Source organism: Octopus sinensis, linkage group LG23 (assembly GCF_006345805.1).
Source record: "Octopus sinensis linkage group LG23, ASM634580v1, whole genome shotgun sequence".
Taxonomy (NCBI): domain Eukaryota; kingdom Metazoa; phylum Mollusca; class Cephalopoda; order Octopoda; family Octopodidae; genus Octopus; species Octopus sinensis.
The window spans coordinates 20,661,530-20,680,134 of record NC_043019.1 but is presented as its reverse complement, the minus strand read 5'-3'; the positions used below and the strand labels follow the sequence as shown (position 1 = coordinate 20,680,134).

Genomic DNA, 18,605 nt, shown 5'->3' with positions numbered 1-18,605 from the left:
TTTTCAAAGTCTCCAATGGTTGTGGGGTGAGTTTAGTTATCTGGCAACTAAAGTATTTGCAGCAACAGACCGGGAGGCCCTCAGGGTCCAGATGGTAGTTGTTAATGAGGGATGGATGGAGTGTAATGACTAAATGGCTTCTATTCCTCTATCTTACCTTCTAAAATAATGATTGTACCCAACCTGAATCTCTTTAAACAGTCCTGCACCAATTGAACAATAAGCTACAGAAGCCATTGGGCTGTGATGAAGATGAAAATATGCAAGTATGATGAGACTAAACTGCAAGGATTCCTATCTAGACTTTTATTTACATTGGAACAAAAGAATCTGCAGAATATAGTAACAGTTTACATCAGCAAATAGTAAAGAGAAAAACTTTTAAAATACAAGGAATAAGTTTGCTGCAAGAATTTTTTTCCCCGCTTTTTGAATTGGTCTATTTTTTATGTTGTCTTTTATGAGAATTTCATAAGAAATTAACCCTTTCATTACCCTGTTTTTGTAGAAATATACTGCTTTTCATCATTATCAAATTTAGTAAAATAATTCTATTATTTACAATTGACGGATATTTGTCCTCATCTTGTTTGTTGTTAGCACAACATTTCAGCTGATATTTCCTCCAGCCTTCATCAAGTGTCAAAATTTCCCCAAGGCACCTGATGAAGCCTGGAGGGTATATCAGCCGAAACATTGTGTTAACAACAAACAAGATGAGGACAAATATCCGTCAATTGTAAATAATGTACATAATTCCTCATCTCTTAAATAAAGAATTTTATTATTATTATTATTAAGCTGGTATCTGGAACTTAAATTCATAAAACCATAGGCAATCTCAGGCAGGTTGGTATCAAAAGGGTCAAACAAATCATTAAAAAAAAAACTCTTTGAAAGGTTTGCTGGTGCTAAATCATCAAAACAAAGACCTTGTTTAAATCAGTTTCCCCACTATTAAGAGGTCATTTTTAATTATAACATCAGATTAATACATAAAAATGTCAGGATTTCCCTACCTAAAAGAATACACATGTGTAGAATTGTATTGTTAATAGCTAATAGGATGTGAATTGAAAGAGATTTGGCTTTTATTTCAAGCAGGTTTAATAGTATTTTTGAGTTGTAAGTAAAACCAGTCTTGTTACTCGAGTATTTTATAGCTTTAAGTCTCTGCTAGTATGATCCACCCACATAAAACCAAAGTGACGGTTATGTCATTGTCTTGTACATTTGAAAAATGACCAATCATTTCACACCCGTGCACACTGCTGTGCTTTAGATGTAATAGTTTGATAATTTTTTTAAAAAACCAGTTACCAAAAGCTGTTGTGGAATGACTGGCTTACATTTTGAGAATTTGGGTGTTGGCTATAAATATAGACGAACAACAGGTGTGTCTGGGTCATAAAACTGCTAGGCTGGACATTATTTAAAATGAATGTAGTACAACTAATGGTACAATACAATCTGGATTTACGGGTGTATTATTTGTGTTTTCCTGTTTTTCTTACTATAGGTGCCGGGTATGACTATGTGATAAGTTTTCTTCTCGACCACGTCATTCCCATTGCACAGCACCTTGGACAAGTGTCTTCTACTACTGTCTCAGGCCTGCCTAAATCCTTGTGAGTGGATTTGGTAGATGGAAACTGAAAGAAGCTTGTCTCTCCTTTAGTGCTTGACAACTGGTGTTGGTTTGTTTATTTCTCTGTAACCTAGCAGTTCAATGAAAGAAAAAAAAACAAATAGAAAAAAGGTGGTGATTCAGCATCACCATAGTCCAGTGGTTTTCAACCAGGGTTCCGCGGAACCTTAGGGTTACGCCAGTACAGTCCAGGGGTTCCGCTCCAGCAAAAAGTTGAAAAGCACTGCCATAGTCTAATGACCTTTGACACTTAACTAGTGATACAGTGACTGAAACCATCTCTATTGTAGTTGCTCAAAGTGCTAGAAATAGCAGCTAAATCCTCATCACAACCTACCATCAGGTAATATAGTCTCCAAAGATGAGATGGTCGTGTTGTTTTTAGCAAGTTGAGTGACCATGTCAATAGGTGATTGCTTGTCTTCATAAAAATTGTCTTGGATATCCTGAAAAAATGCAGGTGGATGGGTCGTGGCAGGAACACATTTAATCCGACTTAGGCATAAACAACTTGATGTTTTTAGACAAGGCACCCTCTACTGTGTTTGCTTGACTTGTTAGAAATAGCAACCAAATCTCCCTCATCACACCCAACCATCACAAAAATAAAGTAAGGATATGGTTAGAAAAATGTAGTCTTAGGTACACTGACTGACAAAATAAATAAAAGATACTAAGATTGTCGTAGCTGGGGATGCTTTTAGATGATATGCCTTGTTTTAGATCAGACCTGACCTGGGGCTAAACAACACACTGTCAACAACTTAGTATCTGTAATCCATGATAATCTTATTTCTAAATAGCGGTCTTGTGGTATAATAGCAGTGGTGTGGCAGTGTAGCTGACACCAGTGTGTACTATTATTATATCAGTAGTAATAGCCCACTGCTGTTGTTGTTGTTGTTGACACTAATGGTGTAAGCCTTACAGAAGCCAAGATTAAATTATGTCATTTATTCCTTACATTGTGTTTACAGCTGGCGTTAATTACCACTTGAAGCAAATCTTCTCTTTGTGATTATTTTTCTTTTTTTTTTTTGTTGCTAGTTTGTCTGTCTGTGGTGCACGTGTCACTGCAGAAGCTGCAGAAAGGAAGCGCATTCGATATGAATAAATCTTTAAATTAAGAGATATAAAAGTTACAAGAACTAACTTGGTTTAATAAAAAAAATTGAGTTATCGAAATATGAAATTAATATCTTAAAATAATAGTAAGTGTATAACTGATAAAATTAAATATACATGATATTTAGCTCTAATCCTATAATTACATGCATATAATATTACAAAAATGTGTGTGCATGTGTTGATTGGGTTTTATGTCTGTTTCTCCATGCTAGCAGGGGTTAGATATTACTGAGGCAGTGTTTTACAGCCTAATACTGATCTTTATGAAATCAGTACAACACCAGTTGAGAAGTTTGCTTCACGTTTATGTAGTCCCTAGTTCAATCTCCCATATATGGGTTACCATCTACTATAGCATTCAAAAAAGGCATCCAACCATAGAAAGCATGCCAAAGCTGATATGCAGCGCTATGGTTCACTGAATCCTGTCAAACTATCTAACCCATGGATGATTATGTAATCTCTGAATATTTTGGATAAAGGAAACTATATGGAAGCTTGGCAAGCACCATCCGATTGTGGCCGTTTGCCAGCCTCGTCTGGCACGTAAAAAGCACCCGCTACACTCTCGGAGTGGTTGGCGTTAGAAGGGCATCCAGCCGTAGAAATATTGCCAGATCAGACTGGGCCTGGTGCAGCCTTCTGGCCCCCCAGACCCCAGTTGAACTGTCCAACCCATGCTAGCATGGAAAGCGGATGCTATATGATGATGATATAATATATATATATATACACACACACACACACACACACACACATTTTATAAGCACTGAGTGTGTTGGTATTTTAGAGACAAGAAAGTAAATTTCAAACAGTATAGCTGTTTAAACAACCAAGAACGATAGGAGATGTGGAAAAGTTGCTAGCAGGTAGCTACAGAGAATTAGAGCACTCAGCCAGTATCTAAGAGGTTTGGGGTTCAATTCTTCGTAGCTGTTCATTTAGTCTGTCCTCCATTAAGTTTTGCAAATTGAAGCATTGTTTTAAAACCAGATACCTTACCTGATTTTTAATTAAGGAATCGCTTATTCCATATGAGAGAAATAAAAACTAGCTGAGTGATTCGCTGACAAGAGGGAAGTAACAAATATGCCCATCACATTTTCATGCAAATGACTGCAGATGTAAGCTCAAACACATGGACATAAGCAACTGTCTACTTTCAGTTTCTGTACATCAAATCCACTCACTGAATTGGTGTCAGTCCAAGAAGATACTTGCCCAAAGTTACCACACAGCGGAAGTGAAACTGAAAGTACATGGTTAGGAAGCAAACTCCTCAACCACACAACCATATATAGATATGATTAAATGCACTCAATGCATGACAATTAAACCAGATAGGTTTCAGCTCTAATGTTAATCGCACTCACCCCCAATCCCCACCCCACCCCACCCCATCGCTTGTACACAAAAGTTGTCCGTATCTGATGATGGGTTATGATGTAATACAAAGAGCCAAGAATATGGGCATAACTTGGTATTCCTTTATTCCACTTGTTGTATATGTTTATGTATTACTGAATACTGAAACACATATAACAACTGGAATGATGGAGTACCTAGTTATGACCATGTTCTTTTCTCTTATATATACTTTATATATAGTCATTGTATGTGGAGACGCTAGTTTCCTTGTGTGTCTTGCCAATTGTTTTTGAGATATATATAATCATAGTATTGACCAAACTATTAGATGTTATGCACCACTGGTCACAATGATTGACTTAGGTTGGTGAGCTATCAGAATCGTTAGCACGCCAGGCAAAATGCTTAGCGGTATTTCGTCTGTCTTTATGTTCTGGGTTCAAATTCCATCGAGGTTGACTTTGCCTTTCATCCTTTCGGGGTCGATAAATTAAGTACCAGTTACGCACTTGGGTCGATATAATCGTCTTAATCCGTTTGTCTGTCCTTGTTTGTCCCCCTCTGTGTTTAGCCCCTTGTGGGCAGTAAAGAAATAGGTATTTCATCTGTCTTTGTTCTGAGTTCAAATTCCACCAAGGTCGACTTTGCCTTTCGTCCTTTCAGAGTTTATAAATTAAGTACCAGTTGCATACTGGGGTCAGTCTAATCGACTGCCTATACCCCCTCCCCACCCCAAAAATTTCAGGCCTTGTGCCTAGAGTAGAAAAGAATGCACTTAATTGTTTTTAGTTTTCGAATGATTTCATCCAGATGGCTAGGTAGGTTGGCTAATATGCTCGAAAGATAAACATACAGATATATATGAGAGAGAGAGAGAGAGAGGTACACATAGATAGATGTGTTGATATCTGAGAGTGACATCCATTAATGTAGAAAAGTATCCTTGCTTGTCATTTAATAGACGGGCCAGATTAGCACCAAACTGAAAACCCAGGTTGATGTTATTAACTATAAATTTTTTAACACCATGCTCCAGCATGGTCATAGTCCAGTAACTGAAATCATGAATTACTTACGCAAGTGTGTGTGCATGTGGAATTTGTGTCAGTGGCTCAGTCACATCACTGTGAAGGTAGATTGGTACTTCGTAATAGACAGGCTTATTAAGAATTAAACAAAAAACTGAATACAACTGTTTGTGTTCATTTGTTCTTAAATGGTTGGAATGGCTCTTCTTTCGTGTTATTGTTTCAGTTTCTATACATGGCCTCGAATCATATCACTTGCTAAATCAGTACATACTCTGAAGTATATTAATTATGCATGAAATGTGTGTGTGTAGCGGGGGGAGATTCAGGTGTGAATGTGTGGTTAAGTCTGCACATGATTTCATGTTTGGTCCCAGTACAGGTCACCATGCCTATGTTTTTTTTTCTGCTGTAGTGACAGACCAGTCGGTGCCTTATGAATGCACTTGTTATGCAGAAATTCTTGGCATCAGAAACTGAAGTTGATTTGTTCGAATAAAACCCTCCGGTGTGGTGGTGCCCCAGCATGGCTGCAGTCTAATGACAGAAACAAGTTGAAAGGACAAGAGAAAAATATATAAAGTTAATCATGCAATGCACAACATAGAATGTGCCCAACCCATGTTGTAAAGTTGTGGATGACCCCATCCAATGTACCTTGGATTGCAGGATGGCCTGCTGTGTCTACCTTGGATAGTAGGGTGGCCTGCTGTGCAAGATGCTGCAATAAAGTTAACTAAAATTGTGCACACAGTTTTCTTTGTATGTGCAGGATGATATGGATCGTAAGAGGCAGATGTAAAGAAATGTATGTATGATGGCGTGGGGTGGAGTAAGTGTCGTAAAACAAAAGGAGTGCTCAGTGTTCGTGCCTGGGATTGAACTTAGTATCCGAGGGTTAGTAGCCCACGCTCTTATCCACTATGCTATATGCCTGTGGGCAATCATAGAGTGGATTGTAGGGCTTATAAACCTAGTATTTTATCCTTTCTTAATACCGGTTCCCATATTACATTCATATCTGCACTAGATCTGCTTAGGAGGTTATTGTGACCTAGCATATGTGCAGCCTCTTTTAGTTGTCGTATTTTCCAGTGGTGTGCTCTGTCAATTATTTTAACTTCATCCCCTCCCACAGCAGGAGGTGGACTCCATTTTTCCATACATGATCATCTATACCTGATTTTTCAACAACCCCTCCTGTCACAGCTTTACCATGTTCCTCTACCTTTACTTTAAGGGGGCAGCATGCTACACCTTTGTATAGCCTACCACAACTGCATGGGATAGAGTACACACAGCTTTTGGTCATATTCTTTTCTATGGGTGGTTTTACTCAGAGAAGATATTTGCAAAGTGTTGTATTACTTCTGAATACTGTCCAGATGTCATATGGACCATATATATTTTGTATCTTTTCCAAGAGGCCTTTGACATAGGGTAGACAGACAGTGCTCAGTTTATGGGTGTCATCCTCTTTTTTCTTCCTAAATGAAGTGGCTAGTGTGTTCTCTGGGTAGTTGTTGCATAGCAGATTCTTCATTTCTTCCTGGTGTGTATCAGGATCGCTACTTATAGTCTTTGCTGGATGTTTTAGGCACTGAGCATTCCCTCTCTTTATACTGTATAGGTGGTGGGAATTGAAGTTGAGGTATTGTCCAGTGAAGGTTGGCTTATAGTATACAGATGTCCTGAACCCATCACTCAGTGCGTGTTGTTAATACTTTCAGGAATGCCATTTGTTGATTGTCCTTTTCCATTGTGAATTTCAATTCCCACCTTCCATACAGTATAGAGAGAGGGAGTGCCCAGTGCCTAAAACACCAAGCAAAAGACTAGAAGTAGCGATCCTGATAGATGGGCTAGATGAGCTACGCAACAACTAGCCAAAGAACATACTATCCACTCCAACTAGGAAGAGAGGATGAAACCCATAAACCAGGGGTGGGGAAACCCCCGCCCATGGGTGCAATTGCACCTGCGAGCCCATTTTATTTTGCCCACAGGCTAATATACTTCTATGTACAAAATGTAGTAAATTTCTCAATTATAAAATTTATACAATATTCATATGCCTATTCGCTACACAGATCATGTTTCCACTATAACTTAAAACAGTTAGACTTGAACAGAAAATCGTTCAGTAATTGCCATTTGAATGAAAATATTGTTTTCACTATAAAACACATATTGCTAGGTTTGTACCTCTCCCTTGAAACCCAACTACACTATAGCTGAAAAGTATAGAACACCTCATAGGTAATATAAATGTCCTAAATTCAGTGGCGGCGTTAATGAAGATGTTACATTTTAATTTAATGTGTATCGAATTATACATGGATATATATATATATACAAGATCTACACAGATATAAGAGTTAGAATTTGTGATATGCCCACAGACCTTTTCCTTTGTAAATTTTTGCCTACCACACTAAAAAGTTTCCCTGCCCCTGCCATAAACTGACCACAGTCTGTCTACCCTATGTCAAAGGCCTCTAGGAAAATATACAAAAGATACAAAATGTTGTGTAGTGGATAAGAGTGTGGGCTACTAACTCTTGGATTCTAAGTTCCATCCACAGCAGAGGACTTAAAAAATAATATGAACAGAAAAATAACATCAGCAACATATCTTAGGAATGAGAACAGTGTACCACATTAGTCAAATAAAGGGTTGAGTTTGAAATTCCACCAAAACACCTGATGAAGGCTGGAGAGTACATCGTGATAACAAGATGAGGACACCTAATCTGTCCATTGTAAATAATGTGCATAATTCCTCATCCCCAAAATATAGAATAGGAGAACTCAGTATTTAACAAAGAGTATGGAAGTAATCACAGTATTTTCTTTGAGTTTATCTTTTTTTTTCTTTTTACTTGTTTCAGTTATTAGCCTGTGGCCATGCTGGGGCACTGCTTTCAGGAACTTTAGTTGAATGAATCAACCCCATCACTTCTTTTTTTTTTAAAAGCCTGGTACTTATTCTGTTGCTCCCTTTTGCTGAACCATTAAGGGATGTAACCACACTGACACCGGTTGTCAAGCAGGTGGTGGGGGGAAACACAGACACTAAGACACACAGATGTGTGTGTGTCTGTGTGTATATAAATAATAAAGGTGACTTATTCACAATTTACAACCAAAGGGCAAAAATCACTAAAGTGACTAAGGGTACTAGTCAGCACAAGCATTGCTAGAAATAAGAGTCAAAACAACTCATGGCAACGAAAGCACTTGTCTTATGACTGATAAGATACATATATATGATGATGATGATAGCTGTCCCATCAACACACACACACCACACCCCATCACAGCACAATCCCCCCCATTAATGATCGCTCAGGTGACATTTAAGGACCAACTGCTGACTAACGGGGGTTTGAAACACAAGTGACAGATATCATTCAAGTTTCTTCTATATCTGTGCCTTTTGAAATCTGATTTTGAAGGAATGTTTTGGTGAACTAGCAGGTGACTTTTAAGTCCAGATATTATCTTATGAGTTTCGTGACATATGACACAAGTCGTTAGAGGCGGTCGGAGTTCAAGGTTACTACTATCCTGGGCATTTAGATTTTCATGTGACTTCATATGATTCACATATCCTGCTTTTGACAACAGGACATGATCACACATAATAGATATCCATTGTTCACAGTTGATTTCAGTTCCAATTGTTCTTTTGCAACAGGCCCCTTTTAAGCTCAGAATGCTGCTTTTCCTCCCATGCATTGCGGCCAGTCCGAACAGCACCTCTCCACTTGTTCCGATCCAGAACATCAGTTTCCCAATCACTTTTGTTCATATCTAGTTTCTTCAGGTTTTCCTTCACACAGTCTTTATACCTTTTCTTCAGCTTATGTTGTGGTGGTCGGTTACCAGAGCTGAGCTCACCATAAGAGAAAACTTTGACAATCGCTCATCTTTCGTTCCAATAACATATCCAGCCCATCTCATTTGAGCCAAGATTACATGTTGTTCAATACCATGTGCAAAACTTCTGTATCTGGTATGAAACCTTCCCACTTGACTCCCAAGATACACCTGAGATACACATACACTCACTCTATACTATACATGAAGGGCTTCTTTCAATTTCCATCTACCAAATCCACTCAAGGATTTGGTTGGCCCAAGGCCATGGGTGAAAGACACATGCCTAAGGTACCTTGTAGCAAGACTGAATTTGGGACAATGTAGTTGAGAAGCAAGCGTCTTACTACACAGCCACACTTTTTTCTTTTCTTTACTATGTTATCATGGGTTAGATGAGTATATTTTTGAGGCATTTTTATTTTTCATTACAGCTGAATGGCGTTTCTGTCATACTTTTCAAATAATGTCAATGTTACTTGAAAATTAAGGATTACTGTGTGTGTGTGTGTGTAATCATTTTAATGTACTCTTTTCTGTGCTTGTATGGGTCAGGTGAAATTCTTTGGGGCAGGTTTTCTGTTGCCAGCCATCGCTACTTTCCAAGCAAGGCAGTATTTTCCCATGGTTGGACATGTTTTCTCAGAAGATTAGAAATAGACACTGCTTGTCTTGACAGCATGTGATAGCTATAAATGAGTCCCCATCATACAAAGGGAGCCGTGTGTGTGTATTATTTATAGTCGTGTTTCAGTCATTAGATTGCATCCATGCTGGGAGAATTTTTAGTCAAACAAAACGACCCCCAGTACTTTTTTTTAAAGACTGGTACTTTTTTGTTTCCTTTTGCCAAACCACTAAGTTACGGGGATGTAAACACACCAACACCAATTGTCAAGTGGTGTTGAGTAACAAACACAAAGCCACATACATGATGGGCTTCTTTCAATTTCCCTCTACTAAATACACTCACAAGGCTTTGGTCAGCCTGAGGTTATAGTAGAAGACACATGCTCAAGGTGCCAGGCAGTGAGACTGAACCTGGAACAATATGGTTGGGAAGCAAACTTCTTACCACACGACCACACCTTTTTTTTTCTATGTCTGTCTACCAAATCCTCTCAAGGCTTTGGTCATATACTTTTTTTAATGTTTGTGTTTATATAAAAACATTTAATATATACACAAGTATAAACCTTTTGATGTATATATTTGAAAAATTGTATATACAAAATTTGGTGCCTCAGCATGGCCACAGTCAAATGACTGAAACTAGTAAAAGATAAAAAAAAAAAAAAAAAGGCGTGTATCTACGATTATGTGTGTCAGTGTTCGTGTGGGCGGGTGAATGTGTGAACATTCATGCCTTTCACAACTGAATATATTCAGCCTTTTTTTTTTTGGTGGTATAACTGTAGCTATAATCATTTTGTATCCAGGCATTGAATACATGTACTCCAACCTTTGTGTGAGATTACCACAATGGTAACGCCATCAAACCACAACCCACCCCCCCACACTGCAAATTGATTCCCACCTGAGTCATTTCACCACATTTACTAACTGCACGGACAGTTTTTAAAAGTCATGCACACTACTCACAGATGTGCTTCCATCTTGCTGGCTTTCCCATGGAGCGTGTATTATAAATTCAAGAGCATTTTTTGTGTGCGACCATCTGTGTCTATATAAACAAATTTATATATCTATGTATTTGTATACATTCACATACAAGTACATTCTTCTTATGTATGTTCAAAGCATTAATTTAATTGTTGTTTAGCTTCAAGTTCGTGCTGACTGAGTAAACCTTTTGATCAAAAATGTGACATTTTCAGTAATGTGTACCTTGGATTATTTCCTCCAGTGTAGCTTTTAAGATGGAAAAGTATGATTTAACCCTTTTAATATCAACCAACCTGAGATCACCCCTAGTTCTATGATACAAATTCTGTTTTAACCCTTTAGCATTTAAACCGGCCATGTCCGGCCAAAAGTATTCTGCCTGTTTTATGTTCAAACTGGCCAGATCTGGTCTCTCACACTAACCCTACAATATCGTTTTAAAAATTAACAGCTACCTCATCAAAATCTCATAGCTACAAGATTAATGAAAACAATGTGGATAAAAAAGGATTAACTTTGGCAGAATAATGCGAACACTAAAGGGTTAAAGTTATTCCAAGCTTAACAATTCCTTTCTACTATAGATACAGGGTCTGAAATTTGGGTGAGGATAGTCAGTTACATTGACTCCAGCACTCAATATATACGAATTCCATTGACCCCAAAAGCATAAATGGCAATCTTGACCTCATCGGAATAAGCACCAACTTAATGAGTTATTTTAATAAATTCTTCATCATTAAAGGCAGTGTAGTTCAGTAGAGACAAGCCTTCAAATTTACCATAATGGCCAGATCTGACCTCTCGCACCTGCCCTGCAGTGCCCTTTTAAAAGTAACCACATCATTGAAATCTCAAATCTATGAGACGATGCCCGATTAATTCAAAACAGTGTGAATTTGACAGTAATCTGAATGCTAAAACAGTTAAGGAAGATTTGGCTGTTATTTCTTGTAAATTGAGTAACCATTTAGACATGCAATCTGGGAGTGCTTATCATAATCTCTTGTGGGCAAGAAATATAAAATAAAGTTTATGATAAACAACACAAACGCTTTGTATTTTAATAGCTTTCAATGTGATACCTGTTAGACAGAAATTATAAGTGAAATTATACTAAATACAGCTAAATTGCAACCCTTTTTTTCCTGGCTATATCAGCAATTTTGAAAACTCTTAGGTGCAAATTTTACACGAGTAGAACCTTTTTTTTTTTTTTTTTTTTTTTTTAACAATTTTTATCCTGAAAATCACCTGTGCAAATTACATGGGTTTTTACAGTAAGTACCAGTTGTGCACTGCAGTTAATGTAATTGATTTGCCCCTTCCCTTAAAACTGCTGGCCTTGTGCCAAACTTGGAAACCAGTATTAGTGTATGCGAGCAACAAACCACAAATATGGGGAGAGAAAACTTGGGAATAAAAAGAATGAGATATTGTGTGGAAGAGAGAAGACTGCTTCTATGGATGATGAGAGGTTAATATAGATAATAAAACTTTGTCAAGGAGATGACTGGCGACAGTGAGATGCTATGCTGAAGAAAAAAAACCCAAAACCTATCTGACTTGTAAAAATACAGGTGGAAAAATAGATGTAAAATGATGGTCATTTTGAACTTGGCTCATGGATATCACAGAACTACCATTGTGCACTCCCAGACTGCATATCTAAATGGTTGCTTGATTTACAAGAAATAACAGCCAAAGCTTCCTCAACTGTAGCAAAAATGTTAACTGACTGATTTTAATTCGTCTACTTAAAATCTAGTACTAAGTGGGCTAGTTATTTTTGGGGGTAAAATCTGTGTTTTTCTGTTGGTGTGCAGATAGTTGTTGTCTGGGCCAAGTTTAACCCTTTAATATTTAAACTGGCCATGTCCAGCCAAAATATCTAATCTGTTTTATGTTCAAACTGACCAGATCCAGGCTCTCACACCTACCCTACAATGTTATTCTACATTAAGTAATTACACCATCAAGATCTTGAAGATATGAGAAAATGCATGATTAATTCAAATCAATGGGAATCAATAAGCATTATGTTTGATAGAATAATCTGAACACTAAAGGGTTAAACCTGATCAACCCAATTTTTGTAGAGACAATGTTTCTGGGGTTGTATTCCCTAATGTATATTTCCTTGAGACACCAAGGTATGATTTGAGGAGATTTGGGTCATCCAATTCTATAATAGCTTTTTTGTTGGTTCATTTTGCTGACAATGTTTAGGTGTGGTGTAGGATTGAAGATAATTCTCTGACCTCTTTACTAGGAATGGGTCATTGATGAAAATAAAATCAAGCCTCTGTTAAAAAAAAAAAGTCTTTTGTAATGTGTATGCATGTGTGTAGCTTCTTTCGGTTTCCATTTAGCTAATTCATTCATAAGGCTGAAAGAAGCCTGTCATGTACATTTGTACGTTTGTGTTACCGTCATGCAAGCGATGTCCTTCATTTTCCAATCTTCCTTGAAAACCTGCCTGATCATAGGGATGTATTTAATTTATTTGGAGTAAGGAAGGGGCATCTGGTTATTGAAAATCTGCCTCAACAAATGCTACTTGGCCCAAGTGAGCATGCGGTTTATTAGATTACCAATATGACACTATATGCATTTTTATTCCTGCTGATTGGGACACTGACCTGTATAGCAAATGAACAGTGATGAGCGAGAGATATTTAAAAACACAAAACTATAGTGGAAGGTGACTTAACTACTTAAATGCATAAAAATAGTGAGAGGATAGGCATGTTATCACTCTTAAAAAATTTTCTATTTTTCTTCTTTTTTTTTTTTTTTTGATGTCATAGCTGCAATTTTATGTTAAAATTAATTATACTGTCAATCCTTCCTGCATTTCACCTCCCCTATCACCAAATTACCAACTATATTAATTGTTGTTGAGCCACAGTCAAACATTGCCCACCAAATATATTCTTATACAATATAATAATTGTAGTAAATGCATGAAGCAATAAAGTTAACCCTAATAACTTATTCCTCCATGCTTATATCAGAGCTGTAATTAGTAATAATTACATTGGCAAAGTATTTACTGAGGAGGTTAGAATAAAATCAAAATGTAGCTGGAGTTGTTGCCCATAATTTCTGAGAGAATATTAATCACTGAGTTATGTTGTGGGAGTGGTTATTGATACATAATACACCTTCATTACATATCATTTAGTTCTGGATCAAGTGGGTTTATAATCAGTGGCATTCTAGCCATGACCATCTCATCTTTTCAGAAATATATTGAAAGGTCTTCTTCATCAAATGTGTTTTTTCTATGTTTGAGACACAGGCACAGCTATATGATTGAGATGTGGTTTTGTGTTCCATCCTACTGTAAGGAACCTTGGGTGAGTGTTTGCCACAATACCCTCAGGTTGACCAATATCCTATTTCTTTACTACCCACAAGGGGCTAAACACAGAGGGGACAGACAAAGGGATTAAGTCAATTACATCAACCCCAGTGCATAATTGGTACTTAATTTATCGACCCCGAAAGGATGAAAGGCAAAGTCGACCCTGGCGGAATTTGAACTCAGAACGTAACGGCAGAGGAAATACGGCTACACATTTCGCCCGGCGTACTAACGTTTCTGACCAATATCCAGCAAGCAAGATTTGAGAGATGAGATTTACAGAAGCCCATTGTCTGTGCATGTTCACAATAGCTCAGCACTTGTAAAGTAGGCAAAAACAGAAAACCAGCCATAGAATGCTTCCTCACAGTCTCCTCCAGTCCATGTTATCATGGAGGGGGGCTGTAAAAAAACTGAAGATGAAGACAGCAGTGTGATTTGCAGGAGATATGACTATTTCTGTCCTTTTGTGCCTGGTGTAATGTCTTGGGTAATAATTTCTTGTTTTTTTTTTGTGCTTAGGTACAATCGCAAGGAGAGAGAACTTTCCGCTGCCCAGAAGAAATTACTTGATCTTGAGGCAATGGTTGGTGATTTGCAAGCAAAACTTGCTGAGATGGAAGCCCAGAAGAAGAAGCTGGAATCACAGAATATTGTGAGTATTAAATTCTTTGTTTTTTTGACATTACATTGTGACCATGTGGGGACATTATCTTGACAGGTTTTAGTGGATTAACTATGGTATTGATACTTATTTTATGAACTTGAGAAGGAAAGATTATATTTGCTAAGTAAGATTTGAACTCTGAAGGCAAAGGGTTGTAGCTGAACACTAAAAGTATTTTAACCGATGTTCTACTAGTCTACCATTTCTAATAAATACCAACGTGTCTAGTACTGTGGTGTTTTGAATAGGTGACCAAATTATTGAATTTCTAGTATTCATTGTCCATAGATATTTCTTTGATGCTTGAAGCAGCCAATGGGTTTATTTTTCTGGGGGTAGTGGTTTTGTTTGTTTTCAGATTCTACAACTATTTTTAGTTTCTTCCATCTCTACCCTCTCTGCTATAAGATGAGTAGCTCCTCAATAGCAAGAAACCTGTTCTGTTCTAGCCCTTTCTCTGATGCATAAAACCCACTTCCCTCTCCATGTAAAGGGATCTTGGTCTTCCAGACTACATGACAAGCTCTCTAGCGCTGGTACTGCAAACCAACCACCCTGTACATGATGAAAAGTGGTTGGCATTTGGAAGAGCCAAAGCAAACATTGAAACAAGATACAGTACTCAGGCTGTTGAATTCTGTCAAACCATCCACCTAATTGAACAGGGATGTTAAATAATAATGATGATGATAAGTGGATGGTTTGTGGTTAACAGCAAATCTTGCAAGGACAGCACAGATTCATAAGGTTTATCAGTTTCTCCTGTTCTTGGTGGAGCACTTCATCCTGTAAGCAGTACTCAGAAGAATAGGCCATACAGGACTATTTAAGAAAATAGAGGAGAATTTCAGAATTGCTCCACCTCTGTTCCATTTGATATACATTGTCACATATATCAATTTAAAGGAAAGGGAAAAAAAGAGGCAAAAAGAATGTGCCCAAGAATGCTCGTGAAAATTGAACCAAGAAGTAAGGACAGTGGAAATAGGAAATAATGCACAAATGAAAGCAGGATAGTCAATTTCAATATCATTCAACCCCTTGTGTGTTAAATGTATTTTTTTGCCCCATGTTCTCCTTTATTGAGATTCTTCAGACTATTATTTTGTATTTATAATTTCAGTCTCTCCGAGCTGACCTCAGTGCCCTGGAAGTTCAATTGGCAACAGCCCGCAAACAACTGGAAGATGAGACATTGATGAGAGTGGACCTTGAGAATCGCCTGCAAAGTCTGAGAGAAGATATGGCTTTCAAGTCTCAAGTTTTTGAGCAGGTAAGCAATTTCTCTTGCCCCATTTTTCTCTTGCATTGCTATGCTGGCTTAGATGAAGGCTTCGTAGAATATTTAAAGTGTGTAACACTATAGGCTTGAAGGTCAGTGGATCAAATCCAAATGCACATAACTCCCTAAACCTTCAGTGAAGATACCTTAATGAATTTTTCTCAAAAAGCAAACTTGAAAGTAACTCCTTAATGGAATAGTGTTGTTTAGTCTCAGGTTGGTCCTGATCAAGGAGGGCTGATGATCCATTATTCCAAGATGTGAACCATCCAGATGCCATCAATTTTTTTACATTATTTATAATTGTGCAGCATGTCATTCTTCCAAATAGTTGTGATTTGGTAGAATTAACTGCTGTTTCTAGCAGATTAGGGCAACCACATGGCAGCTCTAATATTGGCGGCTATTAGATTACAATAGTATGTAGTTTTGGGCATTCATCCATTTCAAATGCATGCCAATATGGCAAACTGATTTGATAATTTTAAAGCATCAGTGTTTACAGTTGATGAGCCCAGATCAGTTTTTGTGGACCTATGATCAGATACTCCAGCTGTGACCATTCCATCTTTTATTCAGATACACTCTGTCTGGACGAGGCATGGGCAACCTTCTTCATGAAGCAATCCGGATAAGCCATGTCTCATCAGACAGGCCACACTACTAAAAAAAAGGTTAATTTTTCCATAGGCATGCCATTTGGGAAATCTCATGGGTGGCAGTTTACCCATAGCTGGTCTAGGTCTTCATTATCTACTGCCTCCTTTCTTTTTAAATACAGGCAGTGATTTGTGGAACATTTGGTTGCTGTTTCTAGCAGGTTGAAATTTTCACGATCTCCCTTGAAACATTGAATATAAAACCAATAACTTCATTTAAGTTAACACTGCACTGCTGCAAAGTGTCCAATATAGTTGCTGCTTTTATCACATTTTTGCCACATCTCTAACACTAATGACAAACATTTAGATTTAATGCCTTCAGTATTTACTTGTTGCTGCTACTTTTGGCCAACACTTTATATTATTACTAGCAGTATCGCCCGGCGTTGCTCAGGTTTGTTTCGACCCTTTAGAATTGGAATTTTTGAAAAGTGAAAATTTTGCATTATGTACACTCTGTAAAGTGGTTGGCATTAGGAAGGGCATCAAGCTGTAAAGCCCATGCCAAAACAGGCATAGAGCCTGGTCAGCTCCTGTCAAACTATCCAATCCATGCCAGCATGGAAAATGGATGTTAAATGATGATGATATATATATAGGTGTGGCTGTGTGGTAAGAAGCTTACTTCCTAACCACATGATTCTGGGTTCAGTCCTATTGCATGCACCTAGAGCAAGTGTCTTCTACTATAGCCTCAGGCCAACCAAAGCCTTGTGAGTGGATTTGGTAGATGGAAATTGGAAGCCACTCGGTGTGTGTGCATCCCACCACTGCTTGACAAGTGTTGATTTGTTTATATCCTCATAACTTAGCGGTTCAGCAAAAGTGTCCAATAGAATAAATACCAGACTTTAAAAAAAAAAAGTACTGTGGTCGGTTCGTTCAACTAAACTCTTCAAGCGTGTCCCCTAGCAAGGCCACAGTCTAATGACTGAAACAAGTAAAAGATAAAAAGATAATTGCAGTCATGTGTGTGCATAACCCCATTGTATTATGTAAAATCTTGGGTGTCCCAACCATGGCTATTCTGTATATCTCAATGTACAATGTCCACTGTAAACTCCAATATGGTAGAATGTGATCTGTAGGGATCTGATTGCTATTTGTAACAAATCGAATGACTAGGAGCAGAATAAAAAGCTTTTTGTGTAATGATCCCAGTTTATTTTTGATAAACTTAGAGGGAGCTAATTGATTGTTTCATGGCTGGTTCTGATTCTGTTACTTGTATGAGAAAGATTAGGTACTACCTGACTGCCTATGACCAGAAGTTAGCAAGGGCAGCAGCAGTAAATGAGGGGATGAGGCACCCAGTGTGTGTTGTCCCTCTAAACGGGCATATCTTTTGAACAGTTGTGACTCTTTATTGTGGAAAAATGACATGCACCTCAGTTATAACTCAGTTCATCTCCCTTCTCTGTCTCTCCCTATTTTCTACACTCATCTGCTCCTCTCTCCACCTTCAACCCTCCCTTTTTGCCCTGTTTCTCTCATCTCCATTCTGTCCCTCTCATTTCGTATCAAACTATTATATTAATCTTTCTCTCTCTCTCTCTCTCTCTCTCTCTCTCTCTATATATATATATATATATATATATATTATATATATATTATATATATATATATATATATACACACACTTTATTTAAAAGCAGCAGAAATTCAACAAGACCTGTTACTCTGAGTTTCACGTTCCCATTCGGTCCGACGAACAGGAACGTGAAACTCAGAGTAACAGGTTTTGTTGAATTTCTGCTGCTTTTAAATAAAGCATATGACTCTACCCCTGGTATTTGAATACTCTTTTTCCCACCTTGTTTCACATTTATGTCTTTATTCCGGCGTGTGTGTGTGTGTGTGTGTGTGTATATATATATATATATATATATATATATATATAATATACACACACACATATACATACACTCATCCTCAACACTATTC

The 18,605-nt window shown here is 37.7% G+C and overlaps 1 protein-coding gene across 2 annotated transcripts in view; it reads left to right on the top strand.

The window, feature by feature from the left end:
* LOC115223416 (lamin-B1) overlaps window positions 1-18,605 on the top strand; it is a 57,206-nt gene that overhangs the window by 12,824 nt on the left and 25,777 nt on the right. For both annotated transcript variants that reach the window (XM_029793941.2, XM_029793940.2), the window contains exons 2-3: window positions 14,573-14,705; window positions 15,841-15,990. In XM_029793941.2, the coding sequence (XP_029649801.1) occupies window positions 14,573-14,705; window positions 15,841-15,990 (283 nt within the window). The remainder of the gene's footprint in view (window positions 1-14,572; window positions 14,706-15,840; window positions 15,991-18,605) is intronic.